Source organism: Python bivittatus, unplaced genomic scaffold (genome assembly GCF_059951505.1).
Source record: "Python bivittatus isolate LINGU-HERP-01145 unplaced genomic scaffold, Pbiv_v1 ctg000220_np1212, whole genome shotgun sequence".
In the NCBI taxonomy this organism is placed as follows: Eukaryota; Metazoa; Chordata; class Lepidosauria; order Squamata; family Pythonidae; genus Python; species Python bivittatus.
This window is the reverse complement of record NW_028277048.1, coordinates 2978395-2998199: the sequence shown is the minus strand read 5'-3', so window position 1 is coordinate 2998199 and position 19805 is coordinate 2978395. Positions and strand designations below refer to the sequence as shown.

At 40.7% G+C, this 19805-nt stretch overlaps 2 protein-coding genes across 2 annotated transcripts in view; one reads left to right on the top strand and one right to left on the bottom strand.

Moving 5' to 3' along the window:
• LOC103058386 (tetratricopeptide repeat protein 39A-like) overlaps positions 1-13753 on the top strand; it is a 34316-nt gene extending 20563 nt beyond the window's left edge. The window contains exons 8-18 of the mRNA XM_007432105.3: positions 2841-2906; positions 3635-3743; positions 4580-4647; positions 5678-5737; positions 6389-6550; positions 7899-7990; positions 8320-8440; positions 8958-9069; positions 10418-10532; positions 10717-10833; positions 11325-13753. Of these exons, the coding sequence (XP_007432167.1) occupies positions 2841-2906; positions 3635-3743; positions 4580-4647; positions 5678-5737; positions 6389-6550; positions 7899-7990; positions 8320-8440; positions 8958-9069; positions 10418-10532; positions 10717-10833; positions 11325-11442 (1140 nt within the window). The 3' untranslated portion in view covers positions 11443-13753. The remainder of the gene's footprint in view (positions 1-2840; positions 2907-3634; positions 3744-4579; positions 4648-5677; positions 5738-6388; positions 6551-7898; positions 7991-8319; positions 8441-8957; positions 9070-10417; positions 10533-10716; positions 10834-11324) is intronic.
• A 2477-nt stretch (positions 13754-16230) lies between these two features.
• On the bottom strand, positions 16231-19448 carry GADD45GIP1 (GADD45G interacting protein 1). The gene is made up of 2 exons (XM_007432106.4): positions 19092-19448; positions 16231-17105 (listed from the first exon to the last, which is right to left on the bottom strand). The coding sequence occupies exons 1-2, from the start codon at positions 19412-19414 to the stop codon at positions 16772-16774; spliced, it is 657 nt and encodes a 218-aa protein (XP_007432168.2). The 5' UTR covers positions 19415-19448; the 3' UTR covers positions 16231-16771.
• Between the last annotated feature and the right edge of the window lie 357 nt (positions 19449-19805).

Here is a 19805-nt window from a genome sequence, read left to right as displayed (position 1 = left end):
AAGTAAAATATAAAAAGATCAATGAGAAAAAAGTAAAAGAAAAAATATAGCAAAAGAGAAAAAAGTACAGAAAGGAAAAAGTAACTTCCAACTTTCTTTGGTGGAGGTATAAATATAAAATACATTCACCTCTTACTCTAATATTTAAAAAATTACATAATAAATCTATATCAATGAGAAAATATTAAAAAGATTAATACAAAGTATTTCTATAGTTGCAAAATAAATCAGTCATCAAATCCCAAAATCAAAATTTCATTTTTTTGAGTGTCAAGTAAAATGTCCAATAGTGGTTTCCAAATAGAAACAAAGCCAGTCAACGTCTTGCTAGCAAATATTTATTATCACACTTTTATCTGATAATTTATTTTAGTACAAGCTGTCCTCCCTTTCTGAAAGAAAGGTTGTCATTGTTAACGACCAAACATAAAACCAAAACTTTATGTTCCATTCATGTTTTTAATATTATCTCATGTCATTCTTGCTGTTCCTGTTTCAGTTTATCTGTGTCCAATAGTAAGCATTCAGAAGTAACTGTCAGACATTATCCCTTCAGTTTAAAATGACAGCAGCTCACTCGTATTAGGGCAACTCAGTTAGAAAAGGGCCTTCAATGTCCTTTCCTCTTTGTCGTACAACCAGCTTCCAAAGTTAGGCTAATCTTTTAGCAAGAGTTCTCAGTTAGCTTCCTTTATCTAGAAGAGGCAGAGTACCTTAAGGGCTCACACACACACAGGCTGCTTACCATGGTGTGAAGATGCCCCTGCCCCCGGCAATTCTTGCTGAAAGCATGTCCTTACAACAGAACCCTCTGTTGAAGCTGGTTCAAGGTGTCTGGCATGAAAGTGGTGTTTTCCCATCTGTTGCAATAGAAGGCAAGTTGACATTCTAGGTTGTATGAAGGAGGAATCTCAGAGATTGCATGGAGGAGGAACCTCAAAGGTTGGAGATCTGCTGAGCTCCTTTTGCAGGGCTCCCCCTCCAGTCCGCTGCTGGATTCTGTGCCTCTGTGGCCATTTGTGCTGTGGTTTCCAGAAAGACTGAGCCTCTCCTGCACATTTGTTGTTGTTGTTGTTGTTGCTGCTGCTGCTGCTGCTCTTTTCTTCTGTCAGAGGAATATCCTCATGAAAGACCATGAGGAATATCCTCATGAAAGTCTTCCATAAGGCTGATACTCCAGTTGGTAAGCAGAAAGCTGAGTCTTGCTCAGCAACTTTTTTCTCCAGAGGGAGTGGGGAGAATCTGCAGCGCATATCTCCCTTCTGGGCGCTGTGGTGGAAGGTGAATGGATCACCAAGAAGACAGCTGCAGGGGCTGCATTATCCTCTGTGTGGGTATGTGCACAACCCAAGCAGAGGTCTCTGTGAGCCTTCTTTCCCTTGCCCAGGGACCACAGAGCTATGGTTTGGGGAAGCCTCTTCTGGCTCCAGATCAACCCACCTCTTTGTATTCTCCATTTTAAACTATTATTATAGAAATCAACACAGAGACAAAAATTGGGCCAGTTTGACATGCACTTTGCATATAATATAATGTGATTTTGTACAACGCATGACCAAGTGTTATTACTGAAAATGCAATATACTTTCCAGAAGATCAGCCATATTCTTCTATGGCACTCCCAGACATGAACATATGTATTGTAGCATAAATTTATATCAGGGATAATCAAGGAGAGATGTATATGGTTACAGATGTTCATTTTATAACTTCTACTTGATAACTACAATAAAATGGTGCTTATTTCCAAGTAAATGTATTCGGTAGCAAAAGCAAGATCTATTATATTTCTGAGGCCAATATGGTGCTATGACTGAATGAATTTAAAATATGGAATTGCTCACATTTCAGCATTTTTCTTCTTTATCAGGCCTAGGAATTTTTAGTTTGTCTTTTTTGTTCTAATATATCAGGAATACAAGAGCTGTAAGAAATGAAGCATTATGGATGGTGGGTAGAGGAAAAGCAAAATATTGCCTGTATGTTCCATTGTTGAAGGAGTGTCATTAAGCCAAGGGTCTAAACTTTATCTAGCTGCAATGACTGTTATATACATCCCAATTAGACATGTGCAAAACAGTGTGTGCATGAACCATTTCATGCACGGAACAGCTGTTTTTGGGTAGTCTGTGCTTGAACCAAAAATGGATTTTGATTTGAAGCATGGCAACATTTCTGGAGTGCAATGGTTTGTTATGGGTTCAAAACAAATTAAAATGCCTCTAATCCCAATTTTACTTCTAATACATTCTTCTTGTGTTTATTTGGGATCAGCTAGTACATTTCCAGATGTAATCTTTCCCACTATAGCATGATTTGTGTCCAGTACTCAGAATGTGATCAGCAAGTCAGACTTTCCCATAATTCAAACTGTTCCTAGGGAAATAATTCACTTGGGGGCTCATATGCTGAAATGTCACTCCATTAGAAAGAAAAGTATTATGAGGAGAAAGCTAGGCTAGAAATTCCCCTTTGATTCTACTTTTCTTTAGACAGAGCTTTTGTCTCTGTGTTTGTACAGTCAAATGTTGCTGTGGAGGAGCATTCATTTATATAGGCTCTGAGTAGTACAGCACCAAAGTCTGAAGTAACACAGCATGGGTGTTTACTATTAAGAGAGAAGCAAGCCAGAGTGCCTTCCTGGAAAAAGAAGATGCCACTAGGAAGAAAACTCTGGGGAAGAGGATGTGGAGGGCTCTGTGGTGGACAGTGTCAACCAATGGTTCAGAGTTGATCATACTGGAAAAGGTGTTCCACTTTGAAGGAAATAGAAGATTTGGGGAGAGGACTTAGTCCCTACAGGTGCCTCTGTTATCTTTTATGTTGTGTATCTTCCACAGACTCTCTCCCTCTTTCCACCCCGGATTCTGAGACTTCTGGAATTTGCTGGGTTTTCAGGGGACAAGGTACAGTTGCCAGTCTGAAGGCTACTGATGCATCATTTGGGCTGGCAGAATGTATTTGGTGATGTATAACTGTTTTGTGAAAGGACACTGGTACACCTAGCTTAATTAATTAAATCCCTCAAGTACTGATTTCTCTGGGCTTTTCTAATATGGTATCCTTCAGATATGTTAGATGATTGCTTCCAGTATTCTGGCCACCATCAAGAGCATCAGATTAAAAACAGTTAACCTAAGTAAATGCTGGGCTGGAACAATCCAAATGATTGCAATATTTTTAGAGATAATAATGAAGCAATAACTATGTTAATATGTAACATGTAGCTTGGAAGTTTTAAAATCATTGTTCATTGAACCACCAGTAAGATGTAATTTGTAACATAAATAAATTGGAGGAGTATGAATACCTTGCTAACCCAAAACAAAACCAGACTACTTTATAACTTAATGTTATGTGTGAATCAGGTCAGCATATGATCTCAGAGACACATTTCACTCTTCTGGCAGTGGAGTGAGGGCACTAACTGTTGGGTTCCTCCATATGGTCAATTTGGAATCCCATAAAGGGCACTAAAGCCAGTGCACCTATCCAGAATACTTTTCTGTAGATCTGGAAATCAATTTTTTTTTCACCTTTACTGAATTTATCTGCAAATGGGTATTTCTTCTTTATCTTTCTTTCCTCGTATTCTCTTAGTTTTCTGAAAATTTTATTTCTAATTTCCCTTCAGGATTATGGTTTGCAAAAACTACATCAGGGAGCCACCACACCCAACCTGCGGGCTCTACTTTGCACAATGCTGCTTCTCTGCTACTATACCTTCCTTACCTTCATCTTAGGTAGGTGAGTCCCTTCACTGGAGAGAAGTATTGGGGACGTGGCAGCAGCATGATCAAGGAACTGGGTCTCTTTCCCCCAACTGATGGCTGCTTTGGGGGCCTTTCCTATTTTGATTAAGGTCAATTAATAGGGACCCACAACACCTCTCTCTCTGCAATTAACTCATATAAGTTCAGGAAAGTGAATAGCTGTGGCTGAACTAGAAATAAAGGAGGAGGTTGGGCTAATCTAATAGGTATACATCTGCCCAGGACTCCTTCAGCCATGAACCTACTTCAGCAAGAAAGTAAGTGGGCTCTTCTTGCATAAAATGTATGATTCACATTAAGATTTATTGAGATGATATAAGTGGAATTCAGCAAGCCCATGAAGTGTCTTATTATAAATGCTTATTAATCAGTTCAGAAAGGAGGGTAACTTCTGCAGTTTGATGAAAAGAGCACTTCAGTGCAAACAGTGACCACCTATGTTGTTCCTCTGGCTGATTAATTCACTTGAGAGGTTGAGAGAAAGATAGGAAATGGGATTGAAACACCTCAGTTTTAGGGATTTGTAGGTTTTGATCAGAAAGCATAGCAGAAGTCCTAAAGTTTGGTTATTTGACCCAGCTGGCAACTCTAACAACCCAAGAAAGCAATATTTTCAGGGATAACCATAAAGTAGTGCATGGTCCAGAGGATATCTTCAGTCTCTGGTGGGATATTTCAAGGAATCCTGCAGCATACCTGCCTGGGAGAGGCGAACATATGATGGCCTTCGTCTGCATAGAGTTATTAGGGAGGAGAATACTTCATAGTATTCTTAATCCTCCTCTATCTTTCTGTGTTGACCCTAGGGATTGGTGAAGATGATTTCACAGAGGCTGAGGCCCTACTGAAGCCATACCTCTCCCGTTATCCGCAGGTAAAGTGGTATCCAAGTGATTGCCCTGTCCTCCAGGTCACTTGCTTGGTGCTTGTGCTATGCATCTCTGAAGGATCAGTTACATTTTTCGTTTCCTGATCGGAGGTTGTAAGGCAATGTTTGGGTTACAGCAGAGCTAGGTGTGGGGGAAGGCATCATGCCTTTACATTTTGCATTCAGAAGGCCAATGGGGTGGAGAGGAGTTTGGAAAGGCCCTTTAACCTAGGCCTCAAGCTCAAAGGGAAGCTCAGATTTAGATTCATATTTATTTTTCTTTTGCTACAGATAATCAGATAATATTTCTCTCTCTCTCTCTCTCTCTCTCTCTCTCTCTCTTTGGTGCTTCACTTTGTTTCCAGGTATTTTAATTTTTCTTATAGTAAAGGGTCTCAAAAGCTGGAAGTATCTCAGGATTCTTTAGATTTCTGAAAGGCTCTGAGTATCAGTTTCCTTCACTCTTAGATTTGTTTTTGAAAATGATCTCATTTGTTTATATATATGGGAGCTGTTTGCAGTCCAAGCAGCTCCTTTTCACTAAAAAATTTTGTGGCACATGTGGACTCAAACTTCTATCTTCTGTCTAGCACGGATTAGAAGGTTTGGTAGAGCTTCCTTTTGTATAAGGCAAATTCTGTTAATTTGGTATGGCAGGAAACTTGGTTAATTACTTTATGCTGCAGTAGAAACCCTAAGTCTTTTTCACTCAGCTTCAGAAAGCTCTGAAGGAGGTGGGCCTGATGAAAGTGGGACTAATATATCCAAAGTGATATAGAAAATATAAATACTAAATATTTCCCCACTGTGTGGTCTGTGCCCTGTGAGGACTCTGGGACTCCAGCCAGGTTCTTTGCTATTACCTTTGATAAGGTTTCTTATCCCAGCAGAGATGACAATCTGCTTTGAATGGATCATGTGGGAGATATAGAGCGGATCAGTAGGGCATCAATTTTTTGGCATAGGTTTGAAGGGTCTGTCATACTACTTATAGCTGTTTCCTCATACATGAGTATTCTTTTCTTTAATTTTGCAGAGTGCCATTTTCTTGTTCTTTGCTGGGAGGATAGAAGAAATCAAAGGGAACGTCAATGAGGTGAGGGGCTTTGTATGAGCAAAAGAGGAACCTAGCTAATAAGTCTTCCACCATCTTGGAAGGTGTTTCTGAATCAGCCTACTTAATTATTTATAGTTCTGATATTTTAGCTAGCACATAAGAATGGACTCTGTGTGTCCAAAAGATTAAACTTCTGCCTTCCATGATGACAATTGTCTTCTTAGCACTTCCTATACGCAAACCCATTACTTGATGCTGGAATGGAAGGTGAAGGAGAAGATAGTGACATATGACATTCAGAATAAAGCATTTAATTATGTGTCACACAGATCTCAATTGCTATGCATCAAAGATAAATTTTTATCTAATTATTTAAACTCTAAATTCAGAATAATGGCACATGGACAATCACTGGGCATTGCTATGTTTCTGAGGTATCAATATACAATATACCCATGTTCCCAATTTTCAAACTTATCTTCACAAGTGTCTAGCCCTCATTGCTTTGTGATAGTTTATTTTTAAAAAAGAAACTATGATTTTTTAGGAACTTGAATTTAAGAAGAAACTTGTCTTCAGTATTACATGGACCCAGTTTCCCGCTTGCCAGTAAAAAATGCTAACTTTTCTAAACTCTTTACTACTTTCTTTCTGGGCTAACTGGCATTTGGCTTTTCCCTCCCTGGCTAGGCCATCAAGAAATTTGAGGAAGGCTGCTCAGCTCAGCAGGCATGGAAGCAGTTTCATCATATGTGCTACTGGGAACTCATGTGGTGCTTTGCCTACAAAGGAATGTGGAAGATGGCATACTTCTACGCAGATCTGCTGAGCAAAGAGAACCGCTGGTCTAAGGTTAGAAAGGTGTACAGCAATTAAAGAGCAATATAGGTGTTTTTGAGCAGAAATATTCAAACATTATGGCAAATTATGGAAAGTGAAGGGCTCTCCCCTTTTTTTAAAAAAAGAGCAATAGTACATCAAGGTTATTGAAACAATGGGAGAATAGGTGCTCCTGTTTCCTCCACAGGACAGGAAGAAGTCTTGAGGTCTTGTTCTAGCTAGAAGAAGCAGAGTTGACCCATTCCTGTTGGCTCCACCTCTGGTGACCCAAAACAGTTCTTCCAGTTTTGAAGCCTGGCATTTGAGGAAGACCCTGGAACTGGATTATTTAAATCAAATTGGTGTGTGTGTGCTTTCAGAAGTGGTTTGGCATAGCCTTGGTGCTGAAAACCCATACTACACATATCTATTAATGGGACCTAAGCTGGAAGCAACTGATCAGGAATAGGGTTGTGGGGTCATAGTGAATGGCTCAATACAACTGTTATAAAAAGAGAGAACAAGCACATTCCATGCTTGATTCATTAGAAGGGGATTGAATATAAAGCTGCCACTATAATAATGGCCTTATGACCAAAATCTTTTAGAGGACTAGAGTAACTATCCAACAAGGGGAGTATTTTACCTTGAAGTGGAAGTGGGTAAAGGTAAGCAGGACAGAGAAAAATAAAATTACTTTGAGATAGAAAATATGGTCAGATTTGCCCTATCTTACAATATCAGAACTTTGGATCACCCATTGAAACGAGATGCAAAGAGATTCAGGGCTGAAAAAAAGATGGTATTTCATTATACAACATATAGTTAAACTATGGCATTTGCTGCCATGAGATGTGGTGATGACCATTAATTTAAATAGCTTTAAAATGGGACTGAACAAATTCATAGAGGGCTGTATTATCTGCAGTTATTACCTGTTGTTTACTCCCTTGTATCTCAGACGTCGTATCTTAATGACTAGTAGCTACCTGGGGAGCAGTAGTGGAAGAGGACGATTGTACCTCTTTCCATGCAAGTAGAGAGCATAAGTAATGGCTTTGAAGGGCAGGAGGAAGAGCTGCTACCAAGACAACGGTCAGATAAGCAGGGCTTGAGCCTGGGCCAAGAAAATAATTGGAGAAAATGTCTCAGACAAGTCTCTCCCTAGTCCACATGAAGATAAAGAGAGGGAGAGGGAAGCACATTCAGACTTGCAAGATTCTGGCTGTTACAATAAAAGTAGTCCTGACCTAGTTGCGTTGGTTTCTCAGTATGGACTATCCTGTAGGGCAACAATGCTGGCTGCTGGGAAACAAGAATGCTGGATTAGATGGGCCCCTGTCAGGACCCTGTGACATTTTACCTTGTTGGTTTCTTGCAGGCTATGTATGTGTACATGAAAGCTGCCTTCCTTAGCATGCTGCCCCCAGATGAGCCACGGCCTTTTGGTGAAGCAGAGGCTGAACTCTTTAGGTAAGAATTTCTGAAAGTGGGGGCAATTTAGGATAAATGCTCTTGTTCCAATGGTAAGACTCACTACAAATTCCCAGTGTTAGGAATCTGTAGATTTACAGAGGTTTTGCTACAGAGATTTTTGCACAGAAGTGGGACTAATTCCTTGTGAATGAATGTTGTTAAAAGGCTGAAGCATGATCAATGCCTTACTTAAAGGATTGCAAACTGTGATTTAAAGCCTGATGCGTCAGAACTGAATTAAACTCTTCCAAAACTCACTTAGGAGTTTTAATTCCCACATGTCTGCCCTTGTGAAGCTCAGTAATTTCTGTGCCTTTACCCTACAGGCAGGTTTCTTCATTCAAACAGAAGATTGCAGGGAAATCACCGCCCACAGAGAAATTTGCCATCCGCAAAGCAAGGCGCTACAAATCCAGCGACCTGGTTCCCTTGCCTGTGCCAGCCCTGGTAAGGACAGAAAGAGGGTTTCTACTGGGCAACAGCTCACAGTCTCAAGGGAGGAGAAAGTTTCTTCACAGTTGTGCCAACCTGCAGTATTTATATTTGATCCATGAACTGCATGTCAAAGTGAAAGCAGGAATGTATGTTCTCCTATAAAATTATGTAGCATGCCTGTTTGCACACTGTATACATACACAACTGAGAAACATACTCATGGGCACATGAGTATGTCAGTGTTGACTCCTGGCAACTGCCTGGACATGTCCCTGCAGTTTTCTTGGCAAGATTTCAGAAGTGGTTTGCCCTTGCCTGCTTCTTCCTAGGGTTGAGAGAGAGTGACTGGCCCTAGGTCACAAGCTGGTTTTGTGCCTAAGGCGGGACTAGGACTCACAGTCTCCCGGTTTGTAGCCTGGTGCCTTTAACCTCTACACCAAACTGGCTCTTCCCTGGTGTAGAGTGACAAAATATACCCCCTCCAATTATAGCTGCTGCCACAATTCTGTATCGGCGTTATCTTTTGCAGGAAATGATGTACATGTGGAATGGATTTACAGTGCTGGGCAAGCAGCAAGAGCTGTTGGAAGGAACTTTGGACACTCTGAAACAGGCTGAGAAGCAGCTACAAGAGGCACCAGGTAGCATGCCGGCTTCATACACATAGAGTGAAGTAGGTGTCAACAGGTAGAGATTCCCCAGCTTAGCACCAGAGACACCATCAGACTCCCTGCACCGCCTCAGCTTTCACATAAAAAAATAATTTAAATACGGGAACCAGCAAGCTGCAAAACAATTGGCATAATCTTTATTTCATGTAGCCAGGCTCTGCATGCTTTCTTAGAAAATAAAAAATGGTAGACAACTGAAGCCCATGTTTTGTTGAGAAGTGTGCTCAACTGCCTAGGAAAAGGAACACGGTTAAGCAAGTATAGTATGGATCATTCTACAGGAATGACCTGGAAGAAGTGGTGGGTTGCATTCTGATAAATTAATGTTTTGGTTTTGTCCCCCTTGGTGGCATTTTTGCAAACAGGCTCTCCAGCATCCATTTTGTATGAACATCACAACATGGTCTTAACAGTCTAAACATGCCCATCAATTCAAAAAGGAAATCATACATAATAAGGTCTTGGGAATATTTTTGGAGAAATATAGAACTAGGGAGAAATATATGTGTTAAACCACGTGGCAGGGACAAAAGTCTGTGTTAAATTCAGGGAACTATTTTTCATAGCAACTCCCTCCCCCAACTTCTTTAAGTTTCAGTTCATTGGTAGAAATCGCCTACAAGCTTTGGGAATAGAGTCATTCTTGTGTATCCATATGATCTAGAACCCCATCCTCTTTGGTTGGCATTCTTGTTTATCTATCACCAGAGATAATGGTGGTGATGATGATGGTTTTGGTAAGACATAGTTTAGCAGATTCTTTGTCCCTGAAAATAAGGTTGAAGTGCCTTGGATGACTTTGAGTCAGTCAGTCTCTCAGACCAGCATCCTACACTGGATTGTTGTTGTAGGGAAAAATTGGAGGACAGGGTGTTTTTCCTGCATTTTGCAGAAGGTTCAAGTAGATTATGCTTAGGGGCCCATCCAGCCCTATAATTCTATGTTTCTATTTATTGACTTAAGGACCTGGAGGAAAGGTGGGATATTAATCTGATCTTTAAAAAAATAAACATTTTTCCCCAAGGAAAGACAGAACCTGCTATTTTGGGGGGAAGTCTCCTTGTACGTTTTGGAAGGGGAGACTTGTTTTTGCAGTCTAGCTCTTCTGCATCACAACCAACCTATTATAGATGTGCAGGGAGAGGTATGGGCTCCATTTTAACCTGTATAAGCAGAGTGAGAAACCTGCCTGGTACATGAATAATATGGGTGGAAATATTGCCAATTAACCTTTCTGGAAAGTGGAGTATGCAGTAACTGCTTAGCCTGGTTGACCTTTCTTCTGCTCTTTCCATTCCTCTTCCCACAATTTCCTCAGCCAGTGAGTACCAAGTAGATGACCAGTGTCTTGTGCTACTTCTCAAAGGCCTCGTCTTCAAGCATTTGCACAGTTTGGCTGAGGCTGAGGCATGCTTCAGTGCTGTCCATAGCAGGTATGATGTCAGTCTCTTTGGTAAAAACATTGAAATTGGGTGGGGGGTGGTGAGGCATTGTTGGCTGTTTGGGGAACTCAAATCCAACATATCTGGAGGGCATTGATCAGGGAAGGCTGCACTACAGGAAACCCTGGAAAGCTTCCATCAAAACAGGATGCATGACTGTCTGATCTGCTTACAGTGAGAAGAAGATCAGGTATGATCATTACTTGGTACCCAATGCGCTATTGGAGTTGAGCCTGCTATATGTGGCCCAAGGCCAAAATGAAGAGGCTGTACAGTTGCTCCGCAGAGCCAAGTAAGTGAACACGTAGCATATCTCATAATATTTTTCCCCCAGAAGATACAGCTACTTCATAGCTTGACAGCATTTTAGAAAGTTTTATAATCTCATGGAGGGGAGCGCCAAAGGTGCATGCTGGCCAACTAGTTATGTTTTCCGTTGTTTAACCCTTATGTCTGTATTCTGGTCAGTAAATAAGGTCTAAGGATTAGCAAGTTCTTAGTAAGTCTAAGTAGGTCTTAGACTATGTTAGTAAGTTCTCAGCTTAGTTATCCTGAGTCAGATCACTGGTCCCTCTTGATCCAGTAATCTGATAAGCAGAGATGTGTTTCCCTGGCTGCATTGCTTTTTACTGGATCATGTTCATCTGATCTAGACATATCTACAAAATAACAAATATAATCAAGTAAAATACTTGGATTCCTCTGAAGCAGTTTTTCTGCGTGCAGAATACATACAGGCTTGATATAAGGCATATGACAGTTGTTCAATTTTTCTCTTACCAGGAACAACTACAAAAATTATTCAATGGAGTCACGAACACTGTTCCGGATCCACGCTGTATTGTCCAAACTCAAGGCCAGCCAGGAAGAAAATGGTGCAGATGGAACCAGTCCTTCCTAAGGCATCAAGGTTCCTCACAAACTCTTGTTAGGAATGCTTGGACCAAAGAGAGAACTGCCAAAGTACGAGGGCTTGGGATGCTGTCTTCCTCCTTGGGTGGGCCTATTTGAAGGAGTCTGTTGTCAATAGTTGTACCACTGGGCTACTGGTCTAGTGTTTGATGTGTTGTGATGCGAATGGATGGGTGTTACCTAACCGGATTTCAGCTTCCAAAACCAGGGAGCAGCTACGAAAATACTGCTTGCTAATTAATGAAGCTGACAGGAGCAGCCTATCTTCATTATTCCATGATTGATTCTGTCAGGGTCAACCAAATGAGGGCTACGTTTGTCCTATTTTCTGTCCTGTTTCAATCTCATCATAACTTTGAAATAACCTGGACGTTCCAGGCTCTTAATGTTTTGTTTTTTGATATTTCTTGGGAAATCCTTATCCGCTTTCTTTCTCAGTCTGTGCTCCTTAACCAGCAAGACACATCAGATGGTCCTTCCTATTACATTGGGAGTGAGCTTAACAGTGCAATTAATTCAGCAAAGACTTCCAATTTTGGCTGGAAACATGATAGAACCTCAACTCTCTGCAGTGGCCTTCTCTTTTTCAAAAGGACAGAAATGTTTTTTTACAAAACTGATCAGCTCAATCTCTATTTAAGGACATTTCTAAATGTTGAAAAGAGATTTCAAATGTTTACAGCATTTGGGATGTGTGCAAATAATCTGGCCAGTCGCTTAAATCATCCTTGTACTGCAGATTGGTGAATAGTAACTGGACTTAGACATTTTCAAAAGCATCTGACTACTTCCAGAATTCTGTTCACAGGTCAATACTTGCCCTAGTATTTTCTTTGCTGATCATTTTGGCAAAAACAGCTGATGGACCTTATCAGTTTTCAATTTGGTTATTGTATTAGTAACTAAGTATGATTCTACAGATTCACTGGGGTATTGAAATATGGTCTTACTTTAAAAAAAAAAAAGGCTAGCAGTTTCTATGCCTTTGTTGGTAATCCCATCCACCCAGTACTTCTTGTCGTACTTACTCAGGATTGCTTATTAGATATATGGCTAAGCCAATAAGCCAATGTGGTTTTTTTTTGTTCTTGTTTGCATTCCTTATTTCAAAAGTACATTTGATGTAACTAGCATTAACAATGAAGGAAGAGCAAAAAAAAAAGGGACAAAGATTTTGGTATCTCTTCTTTTGCTGTGTGGTCATTGACATCTGAATGTGCTTTTTGTTGTTTTCCCTTGCTCTTCTGTCTTCCCCTACCTATGTCCCTAGTATTCCTCCTCCTAAGCAGAACCATTTTCATGAAGTGAGTAAAATCTGTTATGTTAAATGGCGCATAAATGGTCAGTTCCTGCTACGGTAGCACTTAAATCTACTAACAGAAACAGTGAACAGTTCATTTATGAGCCAAAATAGGATCATATGACATTCTGAACAGAGGATGTGGGTTAATCTCACTGACCAATACACTTCATACCCTTGTACTCCTGAAACATTCTAGCATAAGATTTGTTTTGTCTGCACTCATACACAAGTGTCTGCCCAATGTAGATCGTATTAATTCTTGTCCACTCTAAAAGCAGATTTCAACTAGATAAATAATGTTACGTTAACGCAAGGTGAGTATCTTAGCATAACCAGGAATAGGAAAAGCAAATTTGAAAGTAGCAGATAAGGTACAGGTTGTCATATTCTTCAATGACTCAATATAAATGAAATCAACTCTACTTCTGTTGTGTTGTAAATGTACTTCTAATACAGTTATAACTGTTGTTACTTTAGCTATCCTTTGCTTTATGTTGGTTCTTTGGCACATTTCCTTCATTATGCTCCTAAAGGAATAATAAAAATCATAGGAAGTATGAGTTATAATGTTATAATATTAATATTATATTATATATATAATATATATAATATATTATATTATAATATAATATAATAAATCTTATAAGCCACCTTGAAAGCCAAGGTGATGCCTTACCACTCCTAGTCCTCTTAAGCACTGAAGCCAGCTGGGTGATCTTGTGTCAGTCACTCCCCCTCAGTTCTAGACTGGGAAGTAAAAAAATAAAATAAAATAAAAAATCCTAGAAAGTGGCAATGAAAAACCACTTCTGCAATGTTGCCAAGGAAACTACACTGACTCGTCCATGAAGTTGCCAGGAGTCAAGATTGATTTAAAGATCATCCAGTCCAAGGATTGGATTGAGTGCTGGAATCCACTAAGCCGGTCTGACAAGTGACAATCCAGTCCTCCTTTGAAAATCTCCAGCAAGGTAGAGTTAAGCATTGTTTAACAGCTCTGGGCATCAGGAAATTACTCCTAATATTCAGCCTGAATATCTTTTAACTTATTGGCTCTTGTCTTGCTCTCAGCTTCAACAGAGAACAGATTAATCACCTCTTGCATGTAACAGCCTTTTAGGTTTGTTGATTATTGTATCTCTCAATTCTTCTCTTTTGCAACCGAAATATGCTCAGCTATCTTAACCATTGCATGTGGGGCTTGGTTTCTAGATCCTTTAACATCTTGATAGCTCTTTTCTAAACTTGAACCAGCATCTCAAATAAAGTATGATTCTCAGAACAGGACACAGTACCCCAAGCCAGTAGAGACTACCATGGAATGATTATGTCCTGTGCTCTAGATGTTTCTGTTCATGCAGATGAAGACTGCATTTGCCTTTTTAGATGCAGTATCACACTGCTTACTCATGTTCAGCTGATGATACTAATTCTTCTCACACAGTCCTTACTCCTGTATCTTTCCATTTGATTTTTCCTACTCAGATACAGGGCTGTATACTTGTCATTGCTCAACACCATTCTGCTAGATTTGTTCCAACCAACCTCAGAGAACCCCAAAGACTCCACAGTTCAACCTTGAGCTACATATTTCTCTTCTATTAGATTTGTTCCATACACAAACCTATCGAGGTCATTTTGAAATGTGATTTTTGTCCTATAAGGTATTAGCCATTCTTCCTAGCTTGATTTCATCTGTAAATCTGAGTACCCCTTTCAGTCCATCCTGTAGGCTGAGTAGCACTGGGCCAAGGATGAAGCCCTGGGGGACCCCACTGAATACTTCTTGCCAGGATGATGCAACACTATTTACATATAAGTTGAAATAAAACACAGACATCTTTTTTTAGTCCAATTGTCATGAGGAATAGGGAATTCAGGCCTAAGTTACTGCAAGCTGATAACTGAATTGAAATAACAAATTACTGTAAATTACTTCTCGTATCATACTGGTAAGAAACTCTGTGGTTGCCTAAATGCCAGCACACCTCATGTGAGAAAACAGATGCACAAAAAATACTGCTTCCACTGGTAGCAAAATAAGAAAGCAGAAGAATGTGAAAATTCTAGTCAAAAGTATTTTTGAATAATGATTTGATAAGTGAATTAGATAATTTAAAAACGGGAGGAATCATGGTTCTAGTACTGACTGATTTTTAATATGACATTTGTAAAATAAAAATTTCCATAAGAAATTTTGCTTCCACTTAATAAGCTTGGAGTTAAGTTACTTTTTCACCTATCTCCCATTTTTTAATACTTCCTTTAAGACAGAAAGGGATTGTGTTTATCATCACACAAAACATGCTTCCTCCACATAATTGCTCACGTACATTATATCAATAGTTCTTCCACAGGCAACAGTAACAGTAGGTTGGGGGATATAGGTAATTTACAACTTATTTAGATTTGAACTGGTGTCACCCCTCCTGTTCCTTCCCTGAGATCCTGTAGAAAACAAGGGCTGTCAAGAGTGTCATGAAACTGTTTTAAGTGATTTTGCAGGCACATGCCATTTTGAGGATGTAATTGGCCATAAAAGGAAAAACAAACCTTTTATTTAAAGTATCTTTAGATGGCAAGAACTTTGACCTACTTTGAAGAGTTTCCACCTTTGGTTCAAGCTAGTTGTCTTCTCTTCCCTACTTTTCCATACATTCATTAGGAGCACTATCATAATAAAAGGCTAGAGAGATTGAAGGGAATTATGCATCTCTACGTTTGCCACTAGAGGGAGCCAGAGTATTAAATTACAAGTCCCTCTGAACCTGCCACTGTGGATGGGGACTAACAAACCTTTTCAGCTAAGCAGTTTGTAGTGAAGGCAGCCTACCATCTGCTTTTTACAAAATGATTAAAAAAAAAAAAAAAGCATGAACATCTCCTGCTGCTACAGTATGCAGTGGGGGAGTTACGCCTGAAGGGGGTGCATGTAGAGTGTGTTTTCAAAATGCTTCTGCTTAGGCACAGCTGCTCAGTGGAAGGTGTTCAGTGGGCAAAATCCTTTTTTAGCAGCTTGGGTAGATTGTCCCTTTGATAGCTATTGTTGGCAAGGAAAAATTTTAAAAAGACAAGCATCTGTGAAAGATGGAGGCATCAAGCCAAAATCACATCTGTTTGCTTGGATGCAGCAAATCCATCTTATTTGGTGTGCTGAATTATTCCAGTTGTATGGAGTGCTGCAGGAAGCATAATAGCATTCAATCCAGTTTCTCAGTCTGAATTCAGCCAAAATGCTGAAAGGTGCCAATACAGAATTGTGAATGGAGCAGGGCAAATATGCCAAAATTCAGAGCAATTTCATAGTAGAAGTCCATATCTGTTTCTGTACATCCTTAATGTGAATCCCATGCACACTGAAAAGAGTAAACTGACTTAGTCAAGGAAGAAATGTCAGGTTTACTGCTTGGCCCATTCAACTGGTTCCCAGCTATCTTTGTCTCCACATACAATTAGAATAGCTAGATTCAATAATTTACATTCCTCTACCTTTAATAAGATGCTAAAGGAATAATGTCAAGGACCTTCCTCCTTTGAAGCCATTACTAATGACAAATTTTTAAGTTAAATGTAGTGATGCTACCACTAAGAAATGTACCAAACAAGGTCTAGCAAAAATTCTAAGTAATAATTATTTGGGACACAGCCTCCAACTTCTTTTTAGATGCCCCACAAATATATTTAACCATATTTCACCATTTGGTTAAAAGTAAATATTTTTTTAACTTAAAATTCCAGATATATTTGACAAACTGAACCCTGCAGTCAATTAGATGGTGGAAACAGAGCTTGCTGTTCTGAGAGAGAAAAGGAATTCAGAGAATGTGATAATGGCTGGGCAGTGAAAGGACCCCAGACTGTTCTGTACAGTGAAGGATTCCACATTTGCATTAAGAATTCTAAACTGGCCTTAATGCATCATAAGAGTTGCAGTAAATGTACTGGGACTCTGGGAATTATATTACATGTCACAGCCTATAGGCAGACTTATTTCAAAGACTGCTAATATAGTATTTTAGGTGTCCTTTGGTTCAGCCATCTCCTTCTCATTATCTGGAGATGAGGCAAGAGTCTTGCTTTCCATTGCTTTTCTGGCCAGAACCCCCCTCATACGTTTTTTCTCCTCCTTCTGCTCCATCCGTTTAATCTTCTCCCTCTCTACTACCATCTCTTGGAATTCAGGACTGTGATGATCCAGGTGATAGCCAAATTGCTCCCGGGCCTCAGCCAACAACAACCGCCGCCGTTCTTTTTCTTGTTGTTCTTTGAGCTTGCACTGCTGTTTTTCCCTCTGCCAGTCTTCTATCATTTGTGGCATTTTGGCCATTTTGGCAGCAATGATCTCCTCTCTATAAAGCAAAAAACAAAACCAAACCCCACGACAAAATATTAGCTCTAGACATAGAAAAAGATGCTTTCAGACACAACCATTTAATTTTAAATGGCATATTTTCACCTTAATGGGTGAATAGGTTTATATAAATAGCTATTCTAAGACCCAAGTCTAAAAGGGCAATACAATTTAAAATCCGCATTTTGGATAGGACTCACAGATACCATGACATTGACTTAAAATGTTGAGAGGTATTCAACCTAACCTGTTAAATCAGCAGTCTACAAGTTGCATTTTATGCCAGTTGAAGTTCTAAGGAGTCTTCAAAGTAATGTAGAAAAAACTCCCTAAATTACAGTAGAGGTTCAAATCAGTGGAAACTTCAACACACAAATGCCATATGACCATCTAACATGAGCACATTACTCAAACTGCAAATGTGTTCCTTAAGAGAGCCTGCAATCTCATATAAAACATCATCATATACCTCTACAACAGCATTTCTCAATCTTAGCAACCTTAAAATGTGTAGACTTCAACTCCCAGAATTTCCTAGCAAGCTGGGATTTAAAGTTCACACATTTTAAAGTTGTGAAGGTTCAGAAACATTGCTCTACAGAGAAATCACCTATCAATAGTACTTCCATTCTGTCTAGATTAAGATAAAATATATTAGCCTTTCTTCATTTGGCACTTCCACCACTTCATCTGAATCTAATAAAAATGCTGATCCAGGTGATATCTAGCTTTATGTCCACAGAGGATCTCAATTAATAATTTCTACTGTCAAACACTAGAGAGGGGAGAGAGAAAAATCCTCAAAGAAACTGGAAAGAAATTGCTTGGGCAGAACAATTCTTCCCCAGCACCTTGCTCTGGAACCAGGGAAGAGCAGAAACACTAAACCATAGTGTGGCAATCTCAGTTTTGTTTAGTTTCTGTTAATGCAAGGATTGTCTGCTCTAAGTTTTATCAGACGTTTTGCTTCAGCTGGGTATACTCCGAACGCGGGGGATACCCCTATAGATTGCTCTACCAGCGTCCTTCAAAACCATTGAAATTACCCTGGTTAAAAGCAGCTACAAAGCAAACTACATTTAAACATGCAAAATGCAGAAAAGGTTTTCTGCTGGTGCAGAAATAAGTGCCCAAAAGATGAACATTGCACAAGTGCTTATGGATGGTTCTCTGCTGCGGGACACCTGCTGACCCCTCCTTTGCAACTCACAAATCCTTATTCCCACACCAAGAGTCTCAGAGTTCTTCGTGTTGCTGCGGGAGGCCCTCCTCTGTTTAGTCCTGTTATTCTGCAAGTCTCTCTGGCATGGGCTTCAGAAAGAGCAGTGCAGCTGCGCCACAAGTCAGAAGTCTAAGGTCACTCAAGGGCCATTCCCAGAGTTTGGGGACTGGCGCAGGGGCAAATGGCCCAGCATCGATTCCTGGGGTCCAATCCTTCTCCTCATTCTTTCAGCTAGGCATTTATGCAGCTCCTTTGATTAGAGCAGTGTTTCTTAAAATGTGGTCCTAGGACTCCTGGGGGTCCCCCAAACCCCTCGCAGGGGTCCGCGAAATCAAAATTATTTGCTAGTCTATGTTGAAAAATAATACAATATTAAAATCCCATCAAAGAATTGTGAGAAGCGGCAGAGGCAGCGAAGGCGTCAATTTCAATTTTTTATGAGCTAAATATCAAGAAATATAACCCACAGAAGCGAAAGCTCTTTTGGAGTCCCCCATAATTTTTAAAAGTGGGAAGGGCTCCTGAGAGTAAGAAGTCTAGGAAACCCTGGCTTAGACTGACGTTAAGAACAGTTGTGCTTTTCTGAAACGAAACTGCCGCTTTCCCAGGGAGGCCAGCGCCGTCTCCCTAAGAAGGCTGATCTGCCCGAACTGCGCGCCAGCCGGGCCTCACGCGGGAAGGGCGCTCGCGCCTCGCAAAAGGCAGCCCCCGCAGCGACGCGGCCCACCCGCCCTTCTCAGCCCCCCGCTTTGCTGTCCTCACCTCTGCCGCCGCTTGGCTTCGGCCTCGCGCTCCTTGGCCTCGAGCGACTCCTGCATGTCCCTCAGGGAGGGGAGCCAGGCTCTCTCCTCAGCTTCCATCTCCTGCAGCTTCTCCGGCGTCGGCCACAACTGTGCCGGATCGACCCCGGAGGCTTCCCCGTGGCGCCCGAACCGCTTGGCTTCGTAGGCGGCCGTCAGCTGCCATGCCGGAGTACGGGGATTGGCAGGATCCGGCCGATAAACTCCCTTCAGCTGTATCTTCAGCGGCCTGGCGTTATATAACCGGACGCCGCCGAGCAGTAGCCGGTTTCCGCGAGCCGCCATCTTGGAATGCACTTAGCAGCTGACCAGACCTATAAAGGCCGCCATCTTGGAGTTAGCCCCCCTCCCGTGGGTGGTGCCATCTTGGATGCGGCCTCATGGCCGCCGCCATTTTGAAGTTATTTCCTCGCCGCGGGCGCCTCCATCTTTGGAACGTTACGAATGTTCGTGGACGGTTGCTGGGAGGCGATGAAGCCATTTCGTCATAATCATAGAAACCGTAAAGTGGTGAACACACGGTTGACTTTGAATCCGATGTGATTTTTTTTTTTTTGGCACCATGTTTCTAAAAATTGCAGTGGGTCTTTACGCAAATGTTTTACGACACATCCATGCCTTCGTTAAACCGAGCATTAGGATTTGGGAAGGCTTTCAGAGGAGCGATGGCATCTTA